Here is a 26,981-nt window from a genome sequence, read left to right as displayed (position 1 = left end):
ACCGCGACTCCCCAGGGTTAGGGTACGTTTGTTGGGCTTAGGATGGGGTTATCTCTCGGAGCCACCGGGTTTGGTCGAACTTTCACTAGGAAACCTGCGATTTTATCTTCCCACAGAAAGGGAAGGAAAAAAATAAGAGAGGAATAATAATATATTAGTGACGGTCAAGGGATCTGTCCATATATTTTACCCTCTCCTAACTTGTTAAGGGGCGAATGTCCCCGCATGCCTCTCTACTACCTTCACCCTAAAATTAAAGCTACTACTACAAGCTTTTATCCTGGGGTCCGATTATCAATGCTATTTGTTTGATACTTTGCCGGATTAATGGCATCAGAATCATTATTTCACTTTTATCTTACAATAAACGTATTCTGGCCTGCTCAGGCACGACGGGAAAGAGAAAAATCATATTGGTTTTTGTTACTGCGGTTTAAGACATTTTCGGACAATGCTACTAGCCTTTAACGATATGCTGCCATGTCAGATTCCATTGCTTTGATTTGATAGTGCATATGTGCGCATGATGAAGTGGTTAATCCTTTAGTTCCATTTCATTTCATGCCTATAAGCTTTCGGCCAGCATATTATTATTATTTTCTTGACTTTCGCCGGGCAAAATGATTCATTTGTCAGGATATTTTGAGACAGGATTATCTGAACTGTCGGGTTCCTTAAACATTATTAAGTTCACGTTTTTTTATTTGAATGAAAATAGTATGTGCTCTTCCTTATTCCTTTACTTGGGGCATTGTTGAATGAGTTCCCCTTCACTATGATCTTCGTGAAATCACTTCATTAGCCTCTCTACATTAACCCCACCACCCCCCAAAATTATTTTGTCTACGGATTGGATCTGAGGTTTCCGATGCGTTTCTCCACATTAGTAACGGCTTTCGAGTGTTTCTCCGCGAAGTGTTGTCTAAAGGCGACGACAGTTCAGTTCCTCCCGCCATCCTGCTGGCGTCTTCAGGACAGTGGGGTAGGCAAGGGGGGTGAGTTTCCGGGTAACAACCCCCTTGAGCCTTTAAAAGAGGCGCCAAAAACGAGTAAGTTGGCCTCAATAAATAAAAAATTCTTTATTTTTATAAATACTCGAACAAAAATAACAGTTTTTGAGTCCTAAAAAAGCAGGTGTTCAACATTAAAAATCCCCGGAAACCCCCTTTGCCCTGGGGTGTTTTCCATGCATCCGAAATATCCGGTGAACACCCCACCCCCCAATCTCAAAATCTTGGCTACGCTACTGCTTCAGGTCTGAAGTGTTTAGTGTGACTTCTGAACTGAAGACGCCAGCAGGATGGCTGCAGAAACTGTCGTCGCCTATCGACAACAAAACGCGGATGAACGCCCGAAAGCCGTTTCTGATTTTGTCTACTGCTTTATGGCTCTAGAGTGGCGCACGTCCGGTATCCGAAGCGGAGGATGCCGGGTCGGGAGTTAAGGCCGAAGGCGCTCGGATGATCTCATTTGTTACCGGCTTCTTACCAACCTCTCCGCAGGTCTCTCGCCTCTCCTCCTCTCCCCACCCCTATTTCTCGCTTCCGACCTCTCGCCTAATCACGTGGTTCCGCGAAAGAAGTCCCCCCTCCTATGATCCTCTCCACTCTTGTGATTCTTTTTTTTTTTCTCTTTTCATTACTACCAATTTTTCCCCACCCCGGCCGACCTGTCTACTACACCTCCTTCTTTTGTTCCTCTCCCTTATATTCTTTTCTAAAACCAAGCGCAAGGTCGTCCCACCAAAGAGTTGTTTATCCACCACCACTTCCCTCACTCCTCCTCTCCCGCGCCCGCGATTATCTTTTTGAGTTTTCGATTTTCAGCCTTTCTACATTTTTTTCTCTCTCTCTCTTTCTCCCACGTCCGTTCCTCCGACCTCCGCCGTCCTGAAAACGAAGAATACTAATCAACGCGAAGCCTCGGTTCGGGAAAACAGGCAGCTATACGTCTCTCTTCCCCCCCTTGAGGCCCGTACGAACACCTCGCCACGCCTCCGAGCGGACGAATAGATGGTTGTCTTCAATTCCGCGAGACGTGATTGGGGCTCCGCCGTTGATTTGGCGAGATAAAAATAGATGGCGGTGAGGTGAGCGATAGCGCAGAGCCACCTCTACCGCATTCACGGCACTATTCAGGTTTAATGGTTGGTGCTCACAGGAATCTCGGTGGAAGAGGGGTAGGTACATGCAGAAAATGCTCTGCAAGGAAATAATCGGGCGGAAATTGTGCGAGAGAATTCTTGCATATTACCGGGCTAAAATCATGAAAATGATAAGTACTGAGGGGTTGGATGGCGGTGGAATGTGGAAGAAGAATATCGCGAAGGAACCTCACCCACGAGAAAATGAATGAAACGTCTGGAAGCTCAACATTACGATGGGGTCATGATCAATAATAGTCATCAGCACGGACGAGGGCATGCAGCAGATAATCTCTCTCCTATTCTTTTTGTTTGGTCACTTCATCAATATAAATATACTAAGGCTGAATAAACATTGAATTTTTTTAAAGAAAATATTGCGCTTCGTTCAAGGAGATTAGGGAAAATTTCTAGGCAGAAATATGAACCCAGGTCTCGTTAGTGCTTAACCCTAAGAGTACCAACTGATTTTCTACGTACCATGCTAAAAGTGTCGAGGAATTTTGGCTGATTTTGCTGTAGGTTAGGAAGAAAAATAAGGTGTCAGAAACAACTTAAATATATGCATCCAAAAACTAAAGGAAATCTTTATTATATGTGATTTCACCTTTTTAATGTATAATTTGACGAATTTTTGGTAATTTGAGTTAATTTTTATAATTTAAAGAAAATAGTTAATGTTAAAATAAAATGAATATTGCCTATTGACTGATTAGTGAACTACCCAGACGGCACAGAATCCTCCGTATCTAATTCGTATGCAGATAGTATCCATTGACGAAAAGCGACGGAGCGGTAGTCAATGGATACTATCTGCATACGAATTAGATACGGAGGATTCTGTGCCATCTGGGTATCAGCATCTGATTGTGACACTGCAAGAGGAGCGCTATCGCGCTTCTGGCGCTCTTCGCGAGAGAAAGGAGGATCGCGATGGCGCTCTCCAGCAGTCTAAGGATTAAATAAATCAATCTGCTTACAAATTTGAGTCCTCTTACAATGAAAAGTATAGGTGACTCCATCAGAGAAAGCAAAATTTTTCGAATGGCTTCCAGTCCAGACAATCATTTTTCACTAATGGTCAAATAGACTCCAACATAAAGGATAACGGGCAATAAAACATATTCTATAGCCTCTGATATCTCCAGCATCGACTACACTCAACGTAGCTCGCGATTGGATAATTGGAAACAATCGCGTGAGTCTAGTGCATGAAAGAACACAAGGTCGGGGAGAATTCGCGTAAAAAAGTGTTCTTTTCTCCAAGCAGCGCAGAAGAAATTTATTGTGTCAATCGACTGAGCAATCGACTTGGCCATCTCCTCACAGATAGGTATGACAGGGGGCTGGATCGACCCTTTTTTCATAGAAATGCCAGGAACAGCCGGAACACTTCGTTTCCGTTGATACGTGCAGTCTGAAACGAGCCTCAAAGCGATTTTCCATCACACGCTTTTATCTTTTGGATTTTACAAGCCGCTTCAACACATCCCAAGCTTCATTAGCCCAGCTCTATAATTGGATGAGAGCGGTGCTAACTGACCACAGAAATCGAAGGGCACAAAAAACTTAAATACACCCTCTCTCGCTAGAAAAAAATACTATCCTCAAGGACGAACCACTCCAAAAACAACGCACCAGACCAGCCAACTGGTAAAAAGAATTGAGGGATGACTCGGACATTCAAGCAGGTCGCTCCGGCGTTTTTCTCTTTGAAAAGCGCTGGTCTCGGCGACCGTAGCAGCCGATTCCGAGATAACTCTTTCGCTTCACCAGGACCTCCAAAAGCTTCTTGAAGTGGATAGATAACATGAATTGAGCTAGGCAGGTGGGTTTCGTCGGCTCTCGAGATTTTCTCAGGTCTCCCAAAAATATAAAGTGCGGCTAATGTTGAAGCGAGTAGATAAAAAGTTAATTTCACCCACTCATCAACATTAGAGTTATTTTAATATTGTTTATTTATCGACTCATATATTGGAAACATTGGCGGCTCAAGCTATAAAGTGGTACGAATAATACATAGCCGTGATATTCATCTCCATCGTCTAAAACCGGTGCCCATCGACAATATTAAGGGTATGGTATAATCAAAACCTGCATCAAATGGAAGCTAACTTCTATCAGCGAGGTTAGCCAAGGAATATGAGGGCATAAAAACGAAAAATGTCGCGTAAAACATATTTTCTGTATTTGATAATGCTGTAACAGCCGAAACCGGCCATAAAACAGAAATTTTTTATAAATATTTTGTGGAAGTAACAAAGTGTCTGTTGTTGATAATGCGTAAAGCATATTTTGAACAAAACATCTTACTTAATATAAAAATTTTATCAAACCCTAACCATAAGCTTCAATTTCAAGTCCTTTAATTCAATATTTGCAACTTATTCTTCTTTTTCAAGACAAAAAATAAATAAAAATGAGCAGTTTAATATATGTCTCTATTCCAGTCGTAAGGGGCACAGGATCTTTCTTACGAATTAAGATCTAATCTCCATCACGACACGGTCACCTTTCAGTTTGCCAATAGTTTCCGTGGGGCAAATACTTAACCTTTTCTTTTTCTCTTTGTGACAAGGCATTGTATTCAAGCAAACACGCGTGCCGTTCTGTTTATTAAATGGTCTTCTTAAAGAAGGCAAGTGACTCAAATGATATATCTTTGGGCTGAAGACTGGTTTAAGTGTTTAATCTATCCACTCCTAAGACTTCGTCGGGCATAACCCACAATACGACGCAAAATGAAAGATTTATTTCGTTCCAAATGATTGGCATATTTACGAACTGTTTTTAAACCAATAATAGAAACTGATTTCCCCTCCGGTCAGATGCAAATAATTTTTTTCACATGATGGCGAGTGTCGTCCCAACAATATTCTCTCATACTGCTTCGACAGATTATAAATTCTCACTCACTCACATAGAATTGGGATTTGTGGACGTTGATCGCTTAATATGAAAGAGCTTATTTTTTTCCAACAGCATATTTCACCATCAAAACGGATGAAATGCTGAACTTGAATGAATTTTCACAAATCAAATCAAAGTTACCTGTTTTAGAATACATATAGTCTTTCAATGAATTCTCCATCTTTGAATCCAAGATGAGCCCTTTCAGCAAGACAGGCAGTCACGATTTGCCATTTTTTTCGGTTCCACGAGAGCAAAAAAAAAAAACTTTTTGACCCTTGTATTAAGCTATAAAACACTAACTTAAATCTTCCCTGGAACACGTGACTTGTTTCGCCTGAGCGGATAAGTAAGCATTTTTCGCTGCCCGGGCTACGTCGGTCTACCGCTAGAACTGAATGCGGATCTTGAAAAAAATTCTTGATTGGTAATGAGGCGCAATTTCGTGTTTTCTCCGACTTAACGGACAGCCATTGAGGAAAGCTTGAGATCGCGTGAGCAAAGGTTTTGGAGGCCGAAATAACTCGACCGAAATACGGTAAAAATTTCCCCTATCTTCTCCTAACCTGCCACCAAGTGCATGAAGATACGGGAAAAATTATTTCTGATTATTCCACATTTCTAATCGATTATTAAAATCATAAGAAGCATAAAGAGAGACTGTGGAATTCACGCGTTCCAAATCAACACGTTACGTGAAGTCTATAAGAATTTTAAGGACACATTGATTGGACACAAAAGAATCATGTTAGCTTGATGCATAATATGAGCCATATAGCCATCGAAACACTGTGCTGACGCACTTAAAGACCAACGTGGACAATTTGATTGCTCGGAGGCTCAAAACTGTAAAAGAGAAAACTATAAAAAATAAAAAGTCCACCAAACAATAAAGAAAAAACTATACGACTACGTTAAAGAATTTCAGAAAAACGTACTTCTCGGGCAACGCCACTCATAGGAGCTGAAGAATTTTAAAATTTTCTGTTCTGCAGTGGTTTGACACCATATCTTAGGAAAAAGCATTATTTAACGATGTGATTATACATTCAACCAGAAAAAATAAAAGTGAGGGTTCTTTTCACGCCAAAATATTATTACCGCTATATTTCTTTACAGTAATTTATCGATAGTAACCAAGTTTAACCTTGAAAAACTGCCTCATTTGATGAATAGCTCACGACTCACACAAGCTCTAGCTTTCCTCAATCAATTTCGGAAAGGTATCGGCAAGTACTTGGCAACATCATAAAGCTACACATTTCGGAACAACGAGAAGGCGAACAAACATGTGAGATTGCAAAAATAAACCACAAGAGCACTCGAACTCGGCTCGACTGGAACGCGATATCAACTGGAACAAATTTTATCACGCGATACCAATTTAATAGCAAAAAAACAACGCTATCGCGTATAAATCTCTGCAGCTAGCTCTCGGGACGGGTCGAAATCATTACGTGCCGGGGCTTAAATCATCTTCCCGATTCGTCCAGATGAGTCGGGAGTGATAAACAGGAAGGAACAAAAAGATACGGAGTTTCCCATCTCGACATTTGGTGGAATTCACGAGCACACCCTTCATTGTTGCGTGGCTCTCGCTCGCAAAACATATATCTCGGTCCCAAGTCGCTCTCTGGCACACACAAAAGATGATGCGTGCCTGCGTTCTCTCGATCCGAGCGCGCCCGTTATATTTTCTCCGCTTGAGATCTTCCAATTCCCCTTCCCACCGCATAAAACACGTGGGAAGGAGGGGTGGGGAGGGGGACAAGAGTCGCTCCAAATCCAATAAACCCTTTCCCATTTCCTTTTGATTCCAAAACCTTCCAACCCAGCGGAGGTGGATGACGACAACGAACGACACATTACTCTAAACGATAAGAATCACATTGTTAAATCGACATATAATTCTTCATTGCACTCTTGTACCACACAAAATATAATAGTTGAGCATATAAATTGTTTTTTCTACTATTAGATTTTTAAAAAAGTCCATACCTATACCTGTACTAGCCGCTGCTTTAAACTAACATGGTGGTAAACCCAATTCAGGATAACTTACGGGGTACCTAAATTCCACAGTAGGTACTGTTTCCAACTATTGCATACTCTGTATACATAACTAAGGTGAAATAAATATTATTGTTATAATTATCACCATTATTACTATTAATCAAATATATGCAAAAAAACCGTGCTACAGGGTAGATTGAAGGGTAAGCGGGAGACGGTGAAAATGAGAATAGGAGTTATTGATAGAATGAAAAGAAACAAGCCTTAATGGGATTTGAAGAGGGAAGTTCAATAAGGGGGTGGGGGACAGGAGAGGCGATTAGCAGTATGTTCCTAGTAAACCTACCTTAACCAATAGAGTACCTTCAATAACTATTAAAATAATGCATACTGGATTCTCAACGCCGCAAGCCATGTAAAAATTTCCACAACGACGCGTTCAAATGGAAGAATTACTATGATGATAAAATGGACGTGTACTGTAGGCCGTAGATATTTGAAATTTCCGGTAAATTGGTAGTTAACATCAGGACGAAGAGAGTTATTTTTTTCCTCACTAACGTGATATTTTTTCCCTTGGTCTCCGATAGAATGTTCCAGCACTTCCAGTGCACACACTGATACCTTGAAAAGTGTAAAATCATAAATGAGGTTTTTACAGGTATGTTACACATTGCGTTAACTAATGGATGAGTGATAAGTGAAGTTATTTTAAAACACGCGAATCTTACGATGAAAAGAGTCAGCAGACGCATAAAAAAACACATTCCTCCGCAAAACACAATCCGCCGCAGCGGACGGCCACCACCTTCCCAGTCTCCGCCACACCCTGTCACTCTGCTGCTGACCCCTGCGCCTCTCCTCCCTTCCCACTCCCGCCTTCAGGAACACGCCCACCCCCGCCCCCTTTCCCTGCGTTCCCACACGCACTCTCTGCAGTGGGAGAGTGGGTGGGGGGGAAGGCTCTCGAAGAGGGATTAACGTCGAGAAGGGCGGGGAAGAGGGTTGGTTGGGTTTAGCGGAGAAGGAAGAGAGCACTCTTTAATTTCAACTGCGCCAATCTCATTTTCTGATACGGTCTCAAAATCCACCCACCCAGCATCTACCCTCTCTCTCTCTCGGCCGCGCAACGGTGTATAAATGAAATTCCATCCCTCGCCCTAATTCATGTAACATGCACGGGCGTACGCGAGCGAATAAAAAATACTTTATATTATATAAAATATGTTTTGATTTGATAGAGTTTTGTTAGATAACCGCGATAGAATTCGAAAAAAATATACATTCCACCGCTCAACCCTCTTATTTTCACGAAAATTTGACGGTATTTGCGAAAAGAGACAACGTAAATTTAAGAATTTTTTAGCACTAATTAAAAAACGCACAATAAATTACTATAGTAGATATCAATGTATAGTTTTTTGTTTCACTAAAAAGAATTAATTGTTGTTTATAATTTTCGAAAGTCATTGGATGAAGGATAAAAGAAAATGTATTTAATCTTATCATGATTTTAAATCCGGTCTACTTTCGATACGTTATATCGGTTCGTGGCACTTTTCGCCCATGGAGAAAAACCCGATATAGCGGACCACGGCAATGAGAGGGTTAAGATTGACTTAGATGGATCCTTTTACCAATAATTTGCATTTGAAAGAGGAACGTCATCATGGTTATCTAATTAATTTAACTAACCAAATTAGTTCACAATAAGCTATATTCTATTGCAATAAATCTATGAATCCTATTCTCGTCCTATATTTTCCCGGATTCCCTTCCAACCACAAACATCGTTTTAAGCATTCCCTTCACACTTAGTACTTGCTCCATCGAGACTCTCATTATTGATGTCTCATTAGTATCTTCTCTCAAAGATTCTTCTCCTCGCTTACCACGTAAAGCACTTTGCCACCTCACACTCTCCGTCAAATACACCTTGTCCATGCTCTCCAATGACTACATCTAAAACGTATCCATCCTTTTGATACCCTACGACCTCAGGGAAACGAAAAATGCCGTCGATGCACTGACAAATGGATAGGCAAAGGAGATTCTTTTCCACACAGTGAAATAAAGAATTTTCTCATTACATAAACAGCCAAATTGAAACATTAAGTTTCGAGTAGAAAATTTTGTAGATTAAAAACTGATGTCCTGACACCTCACGCCCACTTCACCCGGGGCTTTCGGCGTAGCATGTAGTGCATAGCTTCTTCCGAAACTAGATGTGGAGATGGATAAGTGAGAAGATCTCCACGTTTATCTCATTAATTTATTAGTGCTAACTAAGTAAGTAAGCCTTTTACAATCACAGTCTCTGACTTAGATACATAAAAAAACATCGAGGCCTGCTTGGCAGCAGCAGAAAATGTGATGGCACCACTTAGGTTACCCTTTAGATATCTTTGTCATAAAAGTGGTATAATTTTCTAATCGTTCATGCTACCATATAACTGCCACTAGATACGTTCATCTATTCAATTTATAATGTGGGAGTGAATCATGGAGGAAAGGATTGTTACATTCAAATTAAAACCACCCCTCATGGGATTCATTGGTCCAAGACGATTATACTTGTTAAATTTACTACTACGAGCTTATGACGCATAGTCATGTAGTCCATGTGAAAAAATAATTTTACTTCCTTTTGAACCATGCGTGGGAGAGAAGATAGCTCATTTACTCTTTTCTGCATCACAGTTGAAATTATCTGACATCAATGAAGATGTAATTAAAGATCCTCAAGATAAATTGCATCTTCACGGCCGCATGGTTCGGGAGAAAATTAGCATGAGAATTGAAATCGCCTCTTGAAATTAAAAATAGGAAGTGGAATGAATAGAATTTAGGCAACTTATGAATTTTCGCATTGTTTCACTGGAATCGCATGTTGAGCAAAAAAGGTAAGAACACTACATTCCCAACTGAATTATGAAAAGAAAGAAAATAAAACTGGTGATCAAGATTGCTGAAGCTGTATCGAGTTGGCGGAAATCCGGACTTCTTAAATTGGTGAGATGAAAGTCCTCCGGCATTGTTTGAACTCGTTAGCAACTATAGACAAGTTGAAGCACAAACCTTCGAACGCCAAAAAGGAAATGATAAATGCCTTAGACAAGACAATACTTCAATTATCATTTTCATAAATAATCAACTCACAGTCAGTTTAATTCTTTACGATAAGGGATTAAATTCCTTTTTTTTAGAAGTGGCGCAATTAGGAGAGAAGGTGTTGGGGGCGAAAACCTCCACTACAGTTCGGGGGCATATGCATAAATTACCATAATTCGTAGATAAGTTTAGGAAGGATATATAAGAAAATAAATTTAGCATATGATGAACCTTCTGAATACATAGAGAGGTGCATGAAGTTATATATGACACAAGAAAAAATATGATATATACAATAAGTATTATATTTATGCATAATCTGTAAAAATAGTCTCTCATACGCAAGATCAATCAATAGATGTGTATGAATAACATAAAACTGTATCAATATGAGAAATAGTAAATATTAGCTACTTTGATAATCACATGTGGTTGCTGAAGTCATATAATCCAAAAAAATTCTAAAAAAACTCTAAGAATTTATATATACCTCGATTTTAATGCCCAAACAATTTTAATTCAAGATTTGAAAAAAATATTGTGCGTGTTTCAAGTATATGGGATACATTATATAATAATACAGCAAGTCACAAGCACTAAATTAAAACACTTGAAAAGAAACACTCACGAGCGGAAAATTGTACTTCTGTACTCATTCTCAATTAGTACTTCTGTATACGTTGAGAAAGAAGCTATTGGCTTCGAAAGCTAAGCAAACAATTTTTCCTGTGTGAGTGTTTTTTGTAAGGGCTTTTATTGAGTGCTAGTGACTTGCTACATTGTTACTATTATTATGTGCTACACACATCATCTTTCGACGAAATTGTGGGTAGATTTTATACATGTATAGCCCTTCAAGTCGATGGGGTTCATTAAAGTGTGACGTGGATTTAAACAAAGGCATTCATTTGGTCATGAGATAGGATGTCTAGAGCATCGAACGGAAACCTGCCGCCTTAACGGCCTCACGAAATCCCTCATTTTCCTCCTTCCCTTGCCTTCACCTCGCGTTGCCCCTGATCGTGACTGGGTGCCGGCTACCAACAGCCACCCTGCCTATCCCTCAACCCCAGAAGGGGGGAAAAAAAGAAGCAGCGAAGATAAAACAGGGATACCGTAGAATGCGGAAATCTTACAGCATCACGGTTTGCCCCACATCGACTCGCAGGGGTAGTCGTGGGGAAGGGATTAATATCCTGCTCGGTAAGACAGAATCACCCGGTAGCTCACCCATGCACATTGCCGCTAATGGTGTGGGTGCAACCACCAAAGCAAACACGAGGGGGAACAAGCGTGCGCGCCACCGTTAAAACGTCCTAAAATCAATGAAAATGAAATACTTTTTTAAGACCGTTTTACACGGGGCGCATCATTGCGAAGGTGAACACTGAAAATATTTTTTAAATTGCGAGAATGCGAGCTTGGAATTAGAGCAGGGATTATTATGCCATCTCAGATTCATGCATTCTCGCATGCCTTCTAACTATTCACGGCTTCACACGATGCAATTTCGACTGCGCCTTCGTACATACGTCAGATTACGCAATTCCCCGTGTAAAACGGCCGTAGGGAAACCAAAGTGACTGCAAAGAGGAGGCTTAATTCCATTCCATACAGAAGGCTGATTTCTGTTGCCACTTCGGTCGCATTTTAATCGGTTTTCAAAAATGTCCGCGGCGCGGTGATGAGTGCAATGCGTTCCACTTTTTTCCCAACATATTGCATAGTAGTATTCGTAACAGCGAGGAATAGCATAGAAAAGTTATGAATTTGATAGATCACAATCACTCTGTGTATAAATTTCGGCTGACACCCCTAATTATACCTTATTTTCCCGTGAGACTCGGATCACTTCGTCCGTCAGCGACACGAGTGGCGACTTTTGCAAACCCATTTAAATGCGCGGTGTGTGACAGCAAATTTAGAGGCATTCTGGAGGATCCTCTTTTGTATAATTCAAGAGGGAAACAATCACATTTAGCTAGGAGCTCATGGTGAATTTCATGCTTGATTGTAGGCTGAACGCCTTGTAGATAGCGATTTTTTTTGTCGCATACCACATAAAATTCTCACGTGAATTCTAATTATTTTTATTTAAACAAATACTAATTTCCATCTATGTAGTATGTATTAAGAGCTTTGTTTCAGATATCTGATGGATTACAAAGGTAATTTAACGCTTTTATTTTGATTTCCAGCACATAAAATCAACATATAGCTATCAAGGAATAAGTGACCAAAATTAAATAAATCTTTCACTCTTCTCGCACTAAAAATACTCAGGAAATGTTTAACGTGCACCTTTACCCCTAAATGGAATAGTTTCTACGCCAAAAGTATTTGGGCAACAGTAACATTTGAAATTAATGTAAAACCTGAGGTACTTCGGTAATAGAACATTGGAAAAGAGCTTAATTTTTTTCGTAACAAAAATATAGACGTTAATCTCAGGTATATCACTTGAAGCATCGTTTTTTTTATTTTGGATGAAAGGTATTGATTCCTGAACAACTTATCGTTCAAGTCAAATTATGTCAAACTGGACGTACTTTAGCGATACGCAAAATTCTCCTTAAATTAATAAGTAAGAGGAGATGATTCCAAAAACTAAGCATGCAGTACATACTATTATCTTGATACAAAGAGCTAAGCAGTTTAATATTCGAAGGAGGACTTTAAGGAGTAGTCACTTAAGATATTTTCGATGTATAGAAAATTAAATGAATAGATTACGTAAACCAAGCCAAAATCAAGAAAAGTTCATAAAAAATAATCAAATTAAAACCAAGAGAAGTAATTATAAATCATTTCGGCACGGAAGTTGACGGAAACATCATTGATTGGAATGTACGGCTGAGCCAAGAGCCCAGCGCACTTAACAGTATGAGACAGCTGACGACTGTCAATCATTCTGCAGCAACTTTTTTAAAGAGGCAAATGCCTCGAGCATCTCGCATTTGAATACCCTGAGGAGAGGCAGTCACGAGTTGCAACAGTCCTCTTCACGATAACCAATCCCATTCTATCGATTGCAGTTGGCTCATTTGAATGAAATCAACATAAAGCCTAGGACCACAAACAGTTTCGCCGAGGTGGTCGCATATGCATAAGGGAAAGTAGAAAGTTATCAGTCAGCCAATGGTGAAATACTAGTTCAGCATACAGGAGAGTGCCTCTGGGGACAAAGTTTCAGAATACGAATTGGGGAAATCAAGAAGAAGCAAATTTCTCCAAAGAGATGTATTCACCAGAGGAGCCTTGGCGGCCAGAGGAGAGTACTACTAGGGTCAAAGTTCGGGTTTTGTACCTTTAGCGATGAAGGCATAAACCCAAACTGAACAAAGATCCACATATTATCTTCCTGAAAATACAGCTATCAGAGTATAATATGCTTCCTTTGATGACTTGGTAAATACTGCTGTAATGGTCGGAAGAAATCATAATATTTACTATTGCATGACTTCTTACGGATGAATGGTATGTGTGCAATTATATTAACATAATAATGGCAGAAATTATAAATAAAACTTAGCCCTCCTTGTTATCACTGGCCGCATTCTACAATTTAAGTAGTATTACCACTACTCCTTACAAAGACAATTCACCACCACTAGACCAGTCAATTTTCTTGACGTATTAATCATCTTAAAACCATGGTGTCATCTCCATATTTCCAGGGTTTTTATGTACATTACACACCTTAGGCAGCACTTGCTTGTACCTCAAGTTTAACTCAAAATTTTACCCCAGAATTTTCTCAGATGTAAAATGATTACAATGGAACACGCAGGGAAATGTTGATCGAGGTTTAAAATATTGGTTAATGTAATTAAGCTTCGACAGTTCCAATATTCCAAGCCTCAACTATGAGTAATTCGTATCGTCAAAAAGGTAAAATACAACGACCACTTGAGATGTAGTTTTGCTCTTTAGCTCTAACCATATAAAAATCTATAGCAGAGTTTAATCCTTATTATTTTCTATTTGGTCACCGTTTCTGTGCTCGTGAAATACTACACATGGAAACGAAGCTTGCGCAAGAGATTTCAACTGAATATTCTCCTCAAGAGAAGCGCCTGATTATGTATCAAGGAAATGTTTTTGTATGAATATAGCTGGCTAAGCTAAACAGGAATTAAGAAGAATCGAGGACATGTCAATCACGACTTAGAAAACCGAATGAATATTTTGTGACTCAGTTGTGGCTTCAAAACAGTGTCAAATAGACCGAGTGATAGACATCTTGGATGGCAAAGGCATCCGTTAAACATGCACTGTGAACCAAAACACGTTCTCGATTCGGAATTATAAAGATTAAAAGAGAGCGATTCAAGGCATCGGGGAAAGTTACCAGACCTACTACCGGGAGGATCCGGAGGTTAGCTGCAGGCGATGATTCCATCGACCTCATTTCCTTCCTACCGCTCTAATCCTCCGATGGAACAGAACAGCCGTTTCTAACACGATTCCAAATGCTAATTTTTCAATAACAAACACAAAAAGAAGTCTGGGGATTATTCAAAAGTTATGATGGAGACACAAGTATGTCCTTTGAGCCACAGGTCAAGGGGAAAGCTTGCAACACAACCTGCCCTCTCCATGACCCAAACTTGACCTTCTTTTGATCTATTTTTAGGGCCAAAAATCTATTAGGTTCGGTTCCTGATCTGATTTTGACCGAAAAATGATACAGTCGTAAACCTTAACCTGAGAATGTTAGAGGTTACATCACAGCGAGATAGATCAGAATAGCGGTCAGCTAAACTGATGACCTAAAAGAATAATTATTCAACTATGGTTTTCGTAAAATAAAAAATAAAAATAGAGATTAAAATCCCTTAGATCAATCGAAAATACCGATCCTGCAAAGATTTTAAACATAGGTGACAGAAGTCAGAAGAACAACAGGATAGGAATTCCATTAGGTTCCATATGCAATTAACTATCATTGCATTCATGAATAAGCATAAACCGTTACTGGATTGAAAAAGAGGATGGAAACTCCATGCAACAATAATCCTTTACAAAATTAAAATAAAATTTTAAGGTTTGGTACTTGAACCCAAAAATGGGCATAAATTTGAGATTTGTAAGCAAGAGGAAAGGTACTCGATTAAATCATGGATTACATCCATTTCTAGTTTCGGAATACCACTCAGAAAAATTACGACCGGACAGTAGGGTGATAAATACATGGTCACACTTTCGAAAAGTGTGGAACCACATTTTCTCGGAGCCTTAGAAACTTTAGGCTGGAAATCCGAAATGAAAGCATCGATATAATCAAGGTAAAACACCATCAGGGGAGGGAGGGATGGGGACATAACTTTAGATCGAAGAGGGAGTATTGTGAGCGGGGGAGTTGAGAAAAAGAGAGACTGAAGAAGGAGGAAGAGCGGGCGGGGGGAGGGAGGAGTCTCCCCTTTCTCCCGCCTTTCAGAGAGGAAGCATCGCCATAACTTTTCAGTCCAGACCCGAATCCCTCCCACGGAGGAGGGCGAGGAGGGGGCGCGGGGAGACGACGGTGGAAGACAGAGTCCGACCCGCACTGGGTGGCTTCCTCTCCTCCACAGATATCAATGGCGAAAGGAGGAATAGATCCATTAACATTGACAGAGGGAAGGGGTCGAGGGGAGGCGAGGATGGATAGCCAACAGGTTTACTCGCTACTGATTTCGTCACTGCATCGGAAATGGAAATGAAAGGGTTTACTTTCCGCACTGAGTGTCGCCTAAACTCCCTCCCTGTTTTTCTGCTATGTCCCCAATCTCGTGGGTTGGGCCGGGTAAATACCCAATTGATAGGAATCCCTCTCAATGAGGAATGAGTTTTTACTGCAGTGGCGGATCCAGGTTAGGGACCAAGGGGGGGCCAAGTGGGAGTTAAAATTCCAGCAGTAGTGGGGATTGGAAAAATTACCTTTCTATCTAGTTTAAATTGGATACCAAAGGGGGGAGGGTTATAGCCCCCATAGCCCCCCTCATAGATCCGCCACTGCTCGTGTACGAAGGAAACAGGAGGTATGGATGGAGCGAGTACTGAATGATGATGGGGACCATTCATGGGATGCAAGGGCATAACACTTCAAGAGCCACTCACGAGCAAAAATGGGATACTAACTAATTCCAGGTGAATCCGAAAATTGGGTGTTTTTAGGCGTACCTAGAAACTTGGAGGAGAGCTGGGGGTACAAAAGTCAGGGAGTCATTCAAGGCGATGACTGTGAGCTAGGTGAGATACGGAGGAGACAAAAGGTATGGATGGAGCGAGTACTCGCATCTCCTTCTTCCCGGTATTCTCACTGTGTATGTGCCCAGGGTGCGGAACTCATGCACTTTCTCAAATGGATTAGAAAGGAGTTAAGAAGAGAGGAAATTTACGACAATTACTGTGTAGAGATGTTAAAAATGACCATAAATTGAAACAAGGACCGATGAATTTTCGAGCAATAGCATGAAAATCAAATAGTGGCACAAAACAATGGATCGTCGTAAGAAACGATAATGACCATGAAGAATCATCATCACGATATGTTAATCCATTGTAAGGGATGAAAGATGCATTCAAAAATAAGTGAAAATTTTTTTTTGCAGCTTAAGTTAAGGGTCTGTTAACTCATAATTGACTTCAGGAAATGATTACGAATTTACAGGCATACTACGATTGAAATGTAGAAATAATTTTCTTCAAAGAAAAACAATTGAATAATTGGCACGTTCACAGTGCTCTGTAAGCACTCATAGAGATAAGTGCATTCACTTGTAGAATTTCGTACACAAAGCATTCAAGGTTTGGTTTGGCACGAAGCCAAGCCTTCCAGGATTCAGCCATACTCATTAGACAGACATTTCAAAGGGCATTGAGGAGAAGTACCGCACGCAGAATCGCTGATTCGGTGAAATTAGGACAGCTTTCGCTTCTAGTATGCCGATATTCTCTCCCCAATATATCAATGGTCCACCATTCCTCCCCAAGATTATCACAGGAATCTAACTCAATCACAAGCGAGAATCAATTGCATCCGGGAATGGCGTAAAATGATGAAAAGTGCAGAAAATGACCGAAAACTTGGTGCTCATCTCCCATTGATTCAATCCCAAAATTGTTATGAATGTGTGAGGGGATCTCTCACCCCGCACTAAGTTACAGGCTTGTGATTTATCTTACAATCAGAATGAGGGCCAAGGCCGCCTCGAAAGAAAGTTTCTCTCGGGATTTGAACTCGGGACCACTGGATTAACAGCTTATCCACCACGCTATCATCTTCCTAATTTGCAGCAAAATATTAAATTAAATAAATTATGCAAGGAACATTGATTGTGATAAAAATATATGGCTATAAAACACTTCATTTATCGGAATAGTTTTCGTGAGAGCTAGTTGCTTAATCGATAGCAAAGGATTAATGTGTTATCTGGGTTCGGGTGCCTGAAATTAATCCCAGCGATGCGAAAGGTACTCGAGAAAGGTCTGGTGAAGGAGAAATGTCAGTACACCATAAGAGTCTTCAGGTAATATCTTTGAGGGGCTGGCAAGATAAATTTCTTTTTAGGTTAATTAATTTTAAATGAGTAAGTTTGATGATATTTTACCTCACTTCTGAGATTGAAAAAAATCAATGAAGTAAGATTGTTGAAATAGATATATCTGTATAGCGCATGTGACAGATAGAATTTTTTGAGCTTAATTTAACGAAAGCTTTGAGCGTGTATCAAAAATACGATTGAATCATCTCACCACTTTGTGATTGTTTCAGACAGTTAAAATCGCACATTTTCTTCCAACCTTAATTATTTAAAGTCTTCAAAAACCTACAGTAGTAAATAAAATGTCGAAAAGGCTGGATACGCAAGAAAAACTGTTTTCACGGCCACTGCAAAGCACATCCAAAATATTTTTGCGTTACCATAGCTCAGAAACTAAGGAGTTGCCATTTCACGTTTATGAACACAAAATGCTTAAAATTGTCTCCCCAACTACCTCCTGAAGTATTGCAGATTCCTCTTGGAATACCCTGCGTAGGAAGTACTACCATAGCTCTAAGCGGCAGGCGGTAGACACTTAAAAAGTTTCCTTTATTTCGGGGCAGAGGGGGTGAGGGGTGGAGGCATGAGCACCCCCCCTTACGCCTCTGCATCACAATATTTCCACCAGTCATCCTTCTGACCTGGAAGATGTTCGGCTCCGAGCCCATCGATATAATACGTCCACTGTGTGTGTATTATCGTTTTATATTCCGGCGCAAAAGGACGGATGCTATGGGGTAAGCGCTATATTAAACGCTCTTTAACGGAAACAGGTTTCGCCCTAATAACCGACTCGAGTAGTGTCCGTTTTTTTAAAAAGCCACGGACAGAGAGAGAGAGAGGTATGTGTGCACGAAGACCATACACTCGAACCTGAACTTCAACTCACTCTTTCTTCAAAGTTCAACTGCTTCGCGGCGGAAAAAGCATCTTCTTCCTCCACAGTGTATAATTCTCTTCGCTGCCGAAGAGGTGATTAATGCTTCATGAGCTATTAGTGTGGGGGATAAATTTAGGGAATTTTTAGTGAGGATAGAGAAGGCGATTTTCCTCGGTCGGTCCATTAATCTCCGATGACTGGCCCCCTTCGGAAAATGAAATGGGGAGTTGTTAGAGACGCTCCGCCGCGGTCATGTTCGCCCGTAGAAAACAAATTGGTTGAGCAAACTTTCGGGATGATGACCGAGAGAGGGAGAGAATGAGAAGAACGATCATAGATTCCCGGAAAACATCTGAATCTGTGAGGAAATTAAATAAGTTACAGGAAAAGCGTTAAGCTAGAAAAACAATCTAAATTGCCCATGACCGAAAAGTAGAGATTTTGGTCGTTTGTGTTTGCAGTAAGGAGGATATGAATAAAACTAGATAAATACATCCCAAGTAAGGGTAATTAATTTTGAATAAGTTAATTTGATGATATTTTACCTCAGAGTAATTGTGAGATTGAAAATGATAAAGTAGGTTGAAGTAGATATACAATGTGTTCCCGATGGTAACTGTAAAGATTAATTGTTGCAGACAATTATAATTGCACATTTTCGTCCAACTTTAATCAATTAATATTTCACCGTGATTTCTGATTGGATAGGCGAATTTTCAGTCAATCCTCATTTTAAGTGTCAAGCTAAAACATTCCTAAATTGCCCATGACGGAAGCGTTGGGATTTTGGTCGATTATGTTTTGCAATAAAGAGGATATTAAAAACATTCAAATAAGTGATTCCATTGCAATATCTGATTCTTTAGAAAAAAATTTCCGCTAATCTTTGCTTTATTTGAGTTATCTTTAAATTGCTAGGCATTTCTCACGTGAATGAATTACAAAAATATATTTTAACACATGTTTGCGTACAAAATTCACTCCCCACTGACTTTTCAGCCAATACTTTTCGAGTACAAAGGTTTATGAATAGCATCTAGGAGTTTTCCCTACCGCTAATTATTGTATCGTTTACAAAATTTGAGTTCCGTAACCAACATAGGCAGGAGCGACAGTGAGATTAACTGCGGCCGTAAAGTACTTGTTTTTTGTTTTTGTAAGTCTGATTGTAATATGGGCGATTGCTTCATGATTTACCGGCAACATATGTATGTGTGCCACATTAAGACTTATACGCACGTATTTTTTCGTAAATATTGCTCAAAGTGGAAAATTAAACTAGAATATATCAATCACTTACGACGGATAATCATAGATAATCGCCGGTTCTGACGACGACAAATTGCTAAAAGATCAGTAAACGACAGTTCGGCTAGGATAATTAGAAGTAAGTCGGGGGAAAAAGCACACAGCAGTGATGATTGTAATTACGTATCCATTGACACCATGTGCGATAGGAGGGTCAGGCCTTGGGAGCCTTCACGGCCAACTGCCTAACTACTGACCAAGAGCCTTTTCCTAGCCCATCAAAGGTTCATCTCGGCCACGAGTCCTCCCCCACCCTTCCGTCAACCCATCACGCGAGCCTCTCCATTAATCATCACATTGCGGACACGGGTTTCGGGTTGCCTTTACGACGAAGCACAACATGTGATTAAAATTTTTTCGTGATCAAGAAGCGGTCCCAACATTTTTCCTTGACACAAAGCAGACCAGAGATCCAGTTGCCGTTGCGTCTCGAGAGCTGGTCTCTCCTCTCCGAGGGCCCGGGTTCGGACTCGGAGAGGGAGATTTATCAGACCTATGTCTGAACGGTGTCATGCACAGGACGGGGATTGAATGAACCGTTTGCGTTATGGCATACTTAACTTTGGCTCCTGATGCACCTCTCGCTAAGGGTCAGAGAACGTTGCGAGGATATACAGTAAAACTCCCTGATGACGATCACGCATAAAACGAAATACCGCCTATAACGAGGTGAGTTCCCGGTCCCTAGGACATTCCTATGATCGCTAATGTTAATTTTCCCGAATGTATCGAGTACGAATGATACGAAATCTCCGCTGTTATGAAATATTCTTTGTTCCCTAGGTGAATTACTTCCTCTTTTATAAGGAAATAATGCCCATCTAAAATGTATGTCCATGAAGAAATGTTCTTTGGTGGATGGGATTTATTCCCTTTTTTTAAAATAAATTAGGCCTATCTTCGCTACTTAACCGTTCCCTACCTTATCATCAGTTGTTCTCATGTGTGGCCATCACCACATAGTTCTACTGTTGATCTTATAATCCTTCCATTTACAGCCGTTTAATGGAAAGGGTGGAACGATGGGTACTTTTTAAGGATCTGTTGCTTAAATAAAAACTATTTACGGAATCTTGGACGGCAAACCTGTGATGCATAGAGCAAAATCCTCTATTATGGATATAACGAAATCCCTATAGTATAGTAAAGTACACCATCACAACATATCAGACACTGTTCGCAACCGGGTGACTGAACTCACCCATGTATCGCAAACCTTGAAGCCATTCAGAACACAAAAACAATCGGGCACGATTCCAAGGAGAATTTTAGAAAGACAGATCGAAAAAAATTACTTCAACAGCGTGGGGAAGTTTCAGTCGTAATTTGTCGGAAATAGTCAATATCTAAGTAATTTAAGAGGCATGAATATAATTTCACCGACTTCCTTTCAAAATGAAAAAGTATTTAGAAATAGTTCCGACTGCTTTTCAATTCAATTTGTCTCGTTGGTCACTAGACGGCAAACCCATACATCCAGAGAATTGGAAGCCGTGCCCCCAAAGGATATGCTTCGATATTACATAACCACATTCTAAGAAAACATGAATTATTCAACTGATAACCTAACGTCAGTGACTCCACACTCGGCGACTAAAATAATTCAACATTTAATCCCTAAATCAGGTAACCGGAACGCAAAGGTATCACCGTGGGGCCCAACTTTCTACGCTCTTTCTATCTTTGAGCACAAAAATTCTTGGGTTACGGCAACCACGGAGTAGGGTATAATGTTGAATCGGAAACTAGGATCTAAGATCTGAATCTAAGAGCTGAGTAGGAACGCGTGGGCATATACAGTTTCCATCGGGTTTATCTCACTAGAAAGGACAGCTTTTCGTGGAGAGGGACGGAGACACCGTATCAAGGTGGATCACCACCCCTCTCGCACTTGTATGTTTCGACATGGTGACCCGACAGCGGGATATTGACCGCGAAGAGAGAAAAGGTCGTGGCCGTACTCGAGAGCTGCAATCTCGTTGAGTCATACTCGCATGCGCAAGTCTCCGAGAGCGCGTTGACCAAGATTCGTCGTACAAAGCCTAGCCAGTATCCACTCGGTGAGGGAGAGGGAGAGAGTGAAGTCGCGTTTACAAGATGCACGTACCCACCCGGGTAGATGCGAGAAAGAGTGGCGGAACATTCGCACGTAATATAATGGGGACAAATATATCGGGGAGTTCACACGATACCACTCCGTTGGCTTCTCGGTATACTCGGCTATATTCGACGCGTAAAAATAGTCCATTTGAGTCCATGTTTACACCTTGCACACAAAATGGTATAGAGGTAGTTGCGTTAAATTTAAGTAACATGCTAAAAAATGTAAGTTTTCTGAGAGACGCGACGGAAACGCCTAAATAAAGATGCCATTCCAGCTCTTTAATGTACTTTGGTCATAGCTACTCCAGAATTAACCGTATTTTAGTAATTCTCCAACTGTACATACCCTCGTGAAATTCAATATAGGACTCATATCGCCCAATGGTTACGATAAACACTCATGACTAAGGTTCCGTGACGGTAAAAGTTTAAAAAAAGAATTAATTAAGTACCAATGTACGAATAGAATTCGCTAATCGACCGTTAAGAACACGTAAACGCAGGACACTGAGACCCACTACATCCACAGAAAACGTTATACTCACAATAAAACACCTTAATGAAGAGAAGAGGGAATGCGTGGAGAGTTTTGAAAATTAAAGATAACAAGAGGCATTTAGTGATACGTTTATCCGGGAAAACCACTGCCGTGCCCTGAAATTTCCTTCCACGAACCCAAAACGGTTAACACAAATATGCGCCCGCCGGTCGGCGCTCGATCGGCACATCGCAGGTCAACCTCACACCGAGGAAAGCACAGAACACGTGATAAGGAAGCACTTGAACTCACCGTGTCCCCGTAAATATCCTCGTAAATCCACATGGCTGGTGGCTGCGCCCAATCACAATCAACACACGGAAGAACCACCAACACCTCCGCGGCACACACCAACTACCGGCTTCCGAAACATCGTCGACCTGGGTTAAGGACTCAACAGAACCCGGTCCCCTTCTAAAAGACGTCCACTTTGGATCACGACCAGCAGCCCAGATACAGATCCACCCCCTCCGAAACAAATCCCGCACACGATAATAAAAAAAGAGAGGAACTGAACAAAAGATATCGTCCGGATCACGGGGGCGCCGACCGGGGCATCATCCGGCGAGCGGCGAGAGCGGGCTCCCGAGGGGCGAGCCGCCGCCGCCGAGATATACGGGTAGCAGGTCCGGCATGGACGGGCGCACCTGCCGCCCCAGCGAAGGAACGCAAGCACACAGGTCGGGAGAGAGAGAAGGCGACGAAGGGGGAATATCTCCGGACGCCCAAAGAGAGAGAGAGAGAGAGACCTTTCACCGTCCCACCAGCACCACCGCGCTAAGAAACACAACCTCACGGCAAGCCGGCCTACGGGTGACTGCCGCCGCGAGGAGGAATCTCCGGCGGCTGCCAAGAACTCTCCCCCCCGAACTTCTCCCCAACCCTCTCCCCCTCTCTCACACTCCCACCCAGCAGGTCGACTCTTCCTCCAACTCCTCCTCCTACCTCTTCCTCCGGACGGCGGACTATCCCCACCATCGGGTACCCTCAACGCACGCAGAGAGAGAGAGAGAGCATCGGCTATTCTACTACACAGCTGCGGGGCCCCGCCCATACCAATTTCGAGGCTCCTTCTTCCCGCCCCATTCCACCCCAGCCTTCTTTCCACCTGAAGTCTCCACTGTAGAGTGCCCCTCCACCACTTTGCCCTCCCCCTCACCCTTCCCTCTCTCTTAAGAATCCCTTTTCCTTTCCCTTACGCACTCCCCCGAGACGAACCTCCACCCCGCAGAGCCGACCGGCAAGAAAAGGGATCGGTGCGAAGGTAATGAGTGCTGGCTTATTCTCTCTCTCTCTCCTTCGGAGCCCGGGTTTAGATTCCCGCAGAGGCTCGGATAGTTTCGATGGAATATTTTGGGGGTTCCCCTGTGACTGAGATTCGAAGTGAATGATTACAACTTTTCGTATCGGATCTCGCTAAAGAAGACGCAACACTTCTTCTCGAATTTTGTCTTTTTTCGTCACGTATTACTCGTTAAAGAATTGCGCTCTCACCTTGATATTTGCGGAGCATATGGGATAGGCTTTTGTATCAATTTACCTATGGCTCCACGTTGAATATTCTACATCTTCGAATTTAATCAATAAATATGATCCAATTGGAGATTAAATATGAGTCAACAAGTGCCTGTTGCATGCGTTCTGAAAATTCCAACATGATAACGGAAACTTTTAAACGAGTAATTCTCGACGACAGACGACTGCTTGAGCGGAAGTGGTTCTTCTGATCTCAAGCTATGCGTTCGACTATTGTAAAATACTTATACTAGACTTTACAATATGATTTCTGTTTTTATACTAAAACCGAGAAAGAGTGCAGACAAAATGATTTTTAAAGATGTGCAAAAGATTGCATTGGATTTAAGAAAAATATATTTTCCAGCTGATTCTATCAAATGCAGAGCTTTGTTCCTTTTAATTATCCTTTAATGAAATTTACCTTTAATTACGGTAATAGTTTTTTATTGAATCTGACCGGTGAGGTATATTATATTTTACATATTGTATGTACATGATATTAATAGCGGTACATGATGGTGAATATTCACCCTAGACCTTATTCACCATAGACCCTAAAGGTAGCTAAAAGAATATTATATAAATGTAGAGATGTTAGACACCTTGGTTAAGTCGTCGCGTGAACTAATAGTTGGTAGTAGGGCCAGCGGAATAACTCTCCACCTTGCAAAGCGGCCGGCTTAATCCTTTTTACGAAACCAATTACGGCACTCATCTCCTCGGCCCCCATCCTCCTTAACGAGGTAATGCGTAATGAAAAAAAAAAGACTGCGGTGGCGCGGACGGGGTCCACTGGGGGTCATCCGCCCAAAAATAGCACCGCCTCACCCCAACCACCTCAACTCTCTCCGCCTCGGACAAAAACCTAAAAGCCGGCGTTGGCATAAAAATATGACGGGGGAGGGCGCTGGCCACGGTGTGAGCATAATAATTCCCCGCCGAGGAAAATAAGGGGACAAAGGAGAGGAACGGGAGGCTTGAAAAAAAAGGAGAGGCAATCGACTCTTTCGAAGATTGCGGAAGGAAAAGACCACTGTTGATTACCCGGTGATTTCCTTTCTCGGATGGAAGGGGTATACCGTTGGGCGGGAGTGTTTGCTACGTCAGTTGCTGGACTGCTGACGGAAGACGGGGGACCAGTCTTGGAATGCTTGGGCGTCAAACTAATAGCGTCACTCACTAGCAAACGCGGGATGTTAATTAATTCGAGGTGAGGACGAAAAGGTTCAATAAGCAGGTATTGTAGGAGTGCCTAGAAACTTGGAGGAGTGATGGGGGTGCAAAATTCAGTAAGTTATTCACCACTATGAATGTGAGCTATAAGAGGTACGGAGAAGACGTAAGGTATGGATGGAGCGAGTACTGAGCATGGAATGCGTTAATATTGCGCTAATATTTCATGTATGAAGTACAATTCCTACAAATTTTTCACTTCTGAAAATTATATTCCTGCAGTAATTCTTTCTTCAGTTCAACATACCTCCCATAAATGATTTTACCGAGGCTAAAAATTTCATAATATCTTTATTTTTTATAGGTCATTTCTATTGTCTTTTGACATGGCCTAAACACTGGGTTACACTCCGCATTTTCCTTTCTTCTCAAGTTCTTAGGAAACACCCCAATTTGCACCTAATTCATCTATTTCATCTTCAGCACCAGCCGCCAGCACGTCACCAACGGTTCATGTCCATTATGATCAAATCTTGCAATGTCCCATGTTTCTGATCCGCAGATCGTCACTTCCCACCCGAATATTTTCTCTATCTTTCTTGCTATTGGAGAATTTGAGGATAAACTTTCAACAAACTCAACTCAGAGCCAATCAAAGTCGAATTATGGCATTTTAAGTTGATGTGGGCCTGCTGGTGGTCCTTCTTAGTCCTCTCCAGTATCATGAAATTTTACGTCACGTTATGTTGTTTGAAACTAATTTCAGATAAATTCCGTTGTCTCCTACGTGGCTTCGTGGTAATAACTAATTATTATGAAATAATATGAATAGCCTTGCTTTTGCACATATATTTACTAGAAAACCTCACAACGACTTAGGTTTCCTGGCCTTATGGTGTGAGACCTGTTGAGGCGTGATGCTGAAGATCCTCTTCGAAGCCTGGATTGCAGCGAAATTTTTCAATAAATATATGTTGGAAACCAGATTTTTCCTGAATAAAGATTTGATACTTTCCCGGCGAATTATATGGATAAACTAAATTTTTGCTGACGTTTAGAGTTCCGACTCGGGGCTCATGCTCGCCCATGATAGAGTTATTATTTCACAGTGAATTATTTAGACTTTCAGGCTGGTACCTCCGGGTGGAAGGCATGCATTCTCAGCACACGCGGGTCCTTCCGAGGTGGACCCACTCCACTGCCGAGATCTGGATGCAAGGCACGCCCATCGGAGAGATGCTCGCGGGAGCATCGAGTGCTGCCGAGCCGGAAGATGCACAGATGTCGCGGAGGGAAGAAGAAGGGAGCGTGACCATGGGACCACGGTAAGAGCAAGGCTGCGTCCGGACCAGACAAGCGACGCTATCTCTGCCTCGAAATCTAGCAGGGCTCATGCGGAGGCGGCAAGCGGGCCGTCATTACAAGCGGCCCGAATTCCCAAGGAGATGGGGTCTCTGCGATGGCGGACGCGACCACTTCCAGCTCACTGGACCCGGGCTCGAGTCCCCGAGGTGCACTCGTTCAAGGACTAGACCTTTGTGAGATTAGAGGATTCTAGCGAGATAGAGTAGAATTGTTCCATATTGAAATATTTAGGTGCAATTTTAAACAAAGGTAACTTTTGGTTCGACCCGTGTATGTTACTACATCATCTACAGAGTACTGAGTACATCTTAATTTTACTTGGTCAAATTTCAATGCTTCTAAGTTAATACATCATCGTCATCGTGGCTAAAACACAGACAACCTCGCCGCACT

At 41.6% G+C, this 26,981-nt stretch overlaps 1 protein-coding gene across 2 annotated transcripts in view; it reads right to left on the bottom strand.

The window, feature by feature from the left end:
* The window catches only part of LOC124155915 (tetratricopeptide repeat protein 28), a 115,163-nt gene extending 91,832 nt beyond the window's left edge, over nt 1–23,331 (bottom strand). For both annotated transcript variants that reach the window (XM_046530134.1, XM_046530135.1), the window contains exon 1: nt 22,785–23,331. In XM_046530134.1, the coding sequence (XP_046386090.1) occupies nt 22,785–22,817 (33 nt within the window). In that variant the 5' untranslated portion in view covers nt 22,818–23,331. The remainder of the gene's footprint in view (nt 1–22,784) is intronic.
* Between the last annotated feature and the right edge of the window lie 3,650 nt (nt 23,332–26,981).

This window comes from Ischnura elegans, chromosome 3, assembly GCF_921293095.1.
Source record: "Ischnura elegans chromosome 3, ioIscEleg1.1, whole genome shotgun sequence".
Classification (NCBI taxonomy): Eukaryota; Metazoa; Arthropoda; class Insecta; order Odonata; family Coenagrionidae; genus Ischnura; species Ischnura elegans.
This window is presented reverse-complemented; position numbering and strand designations above follow the sequence as displayed.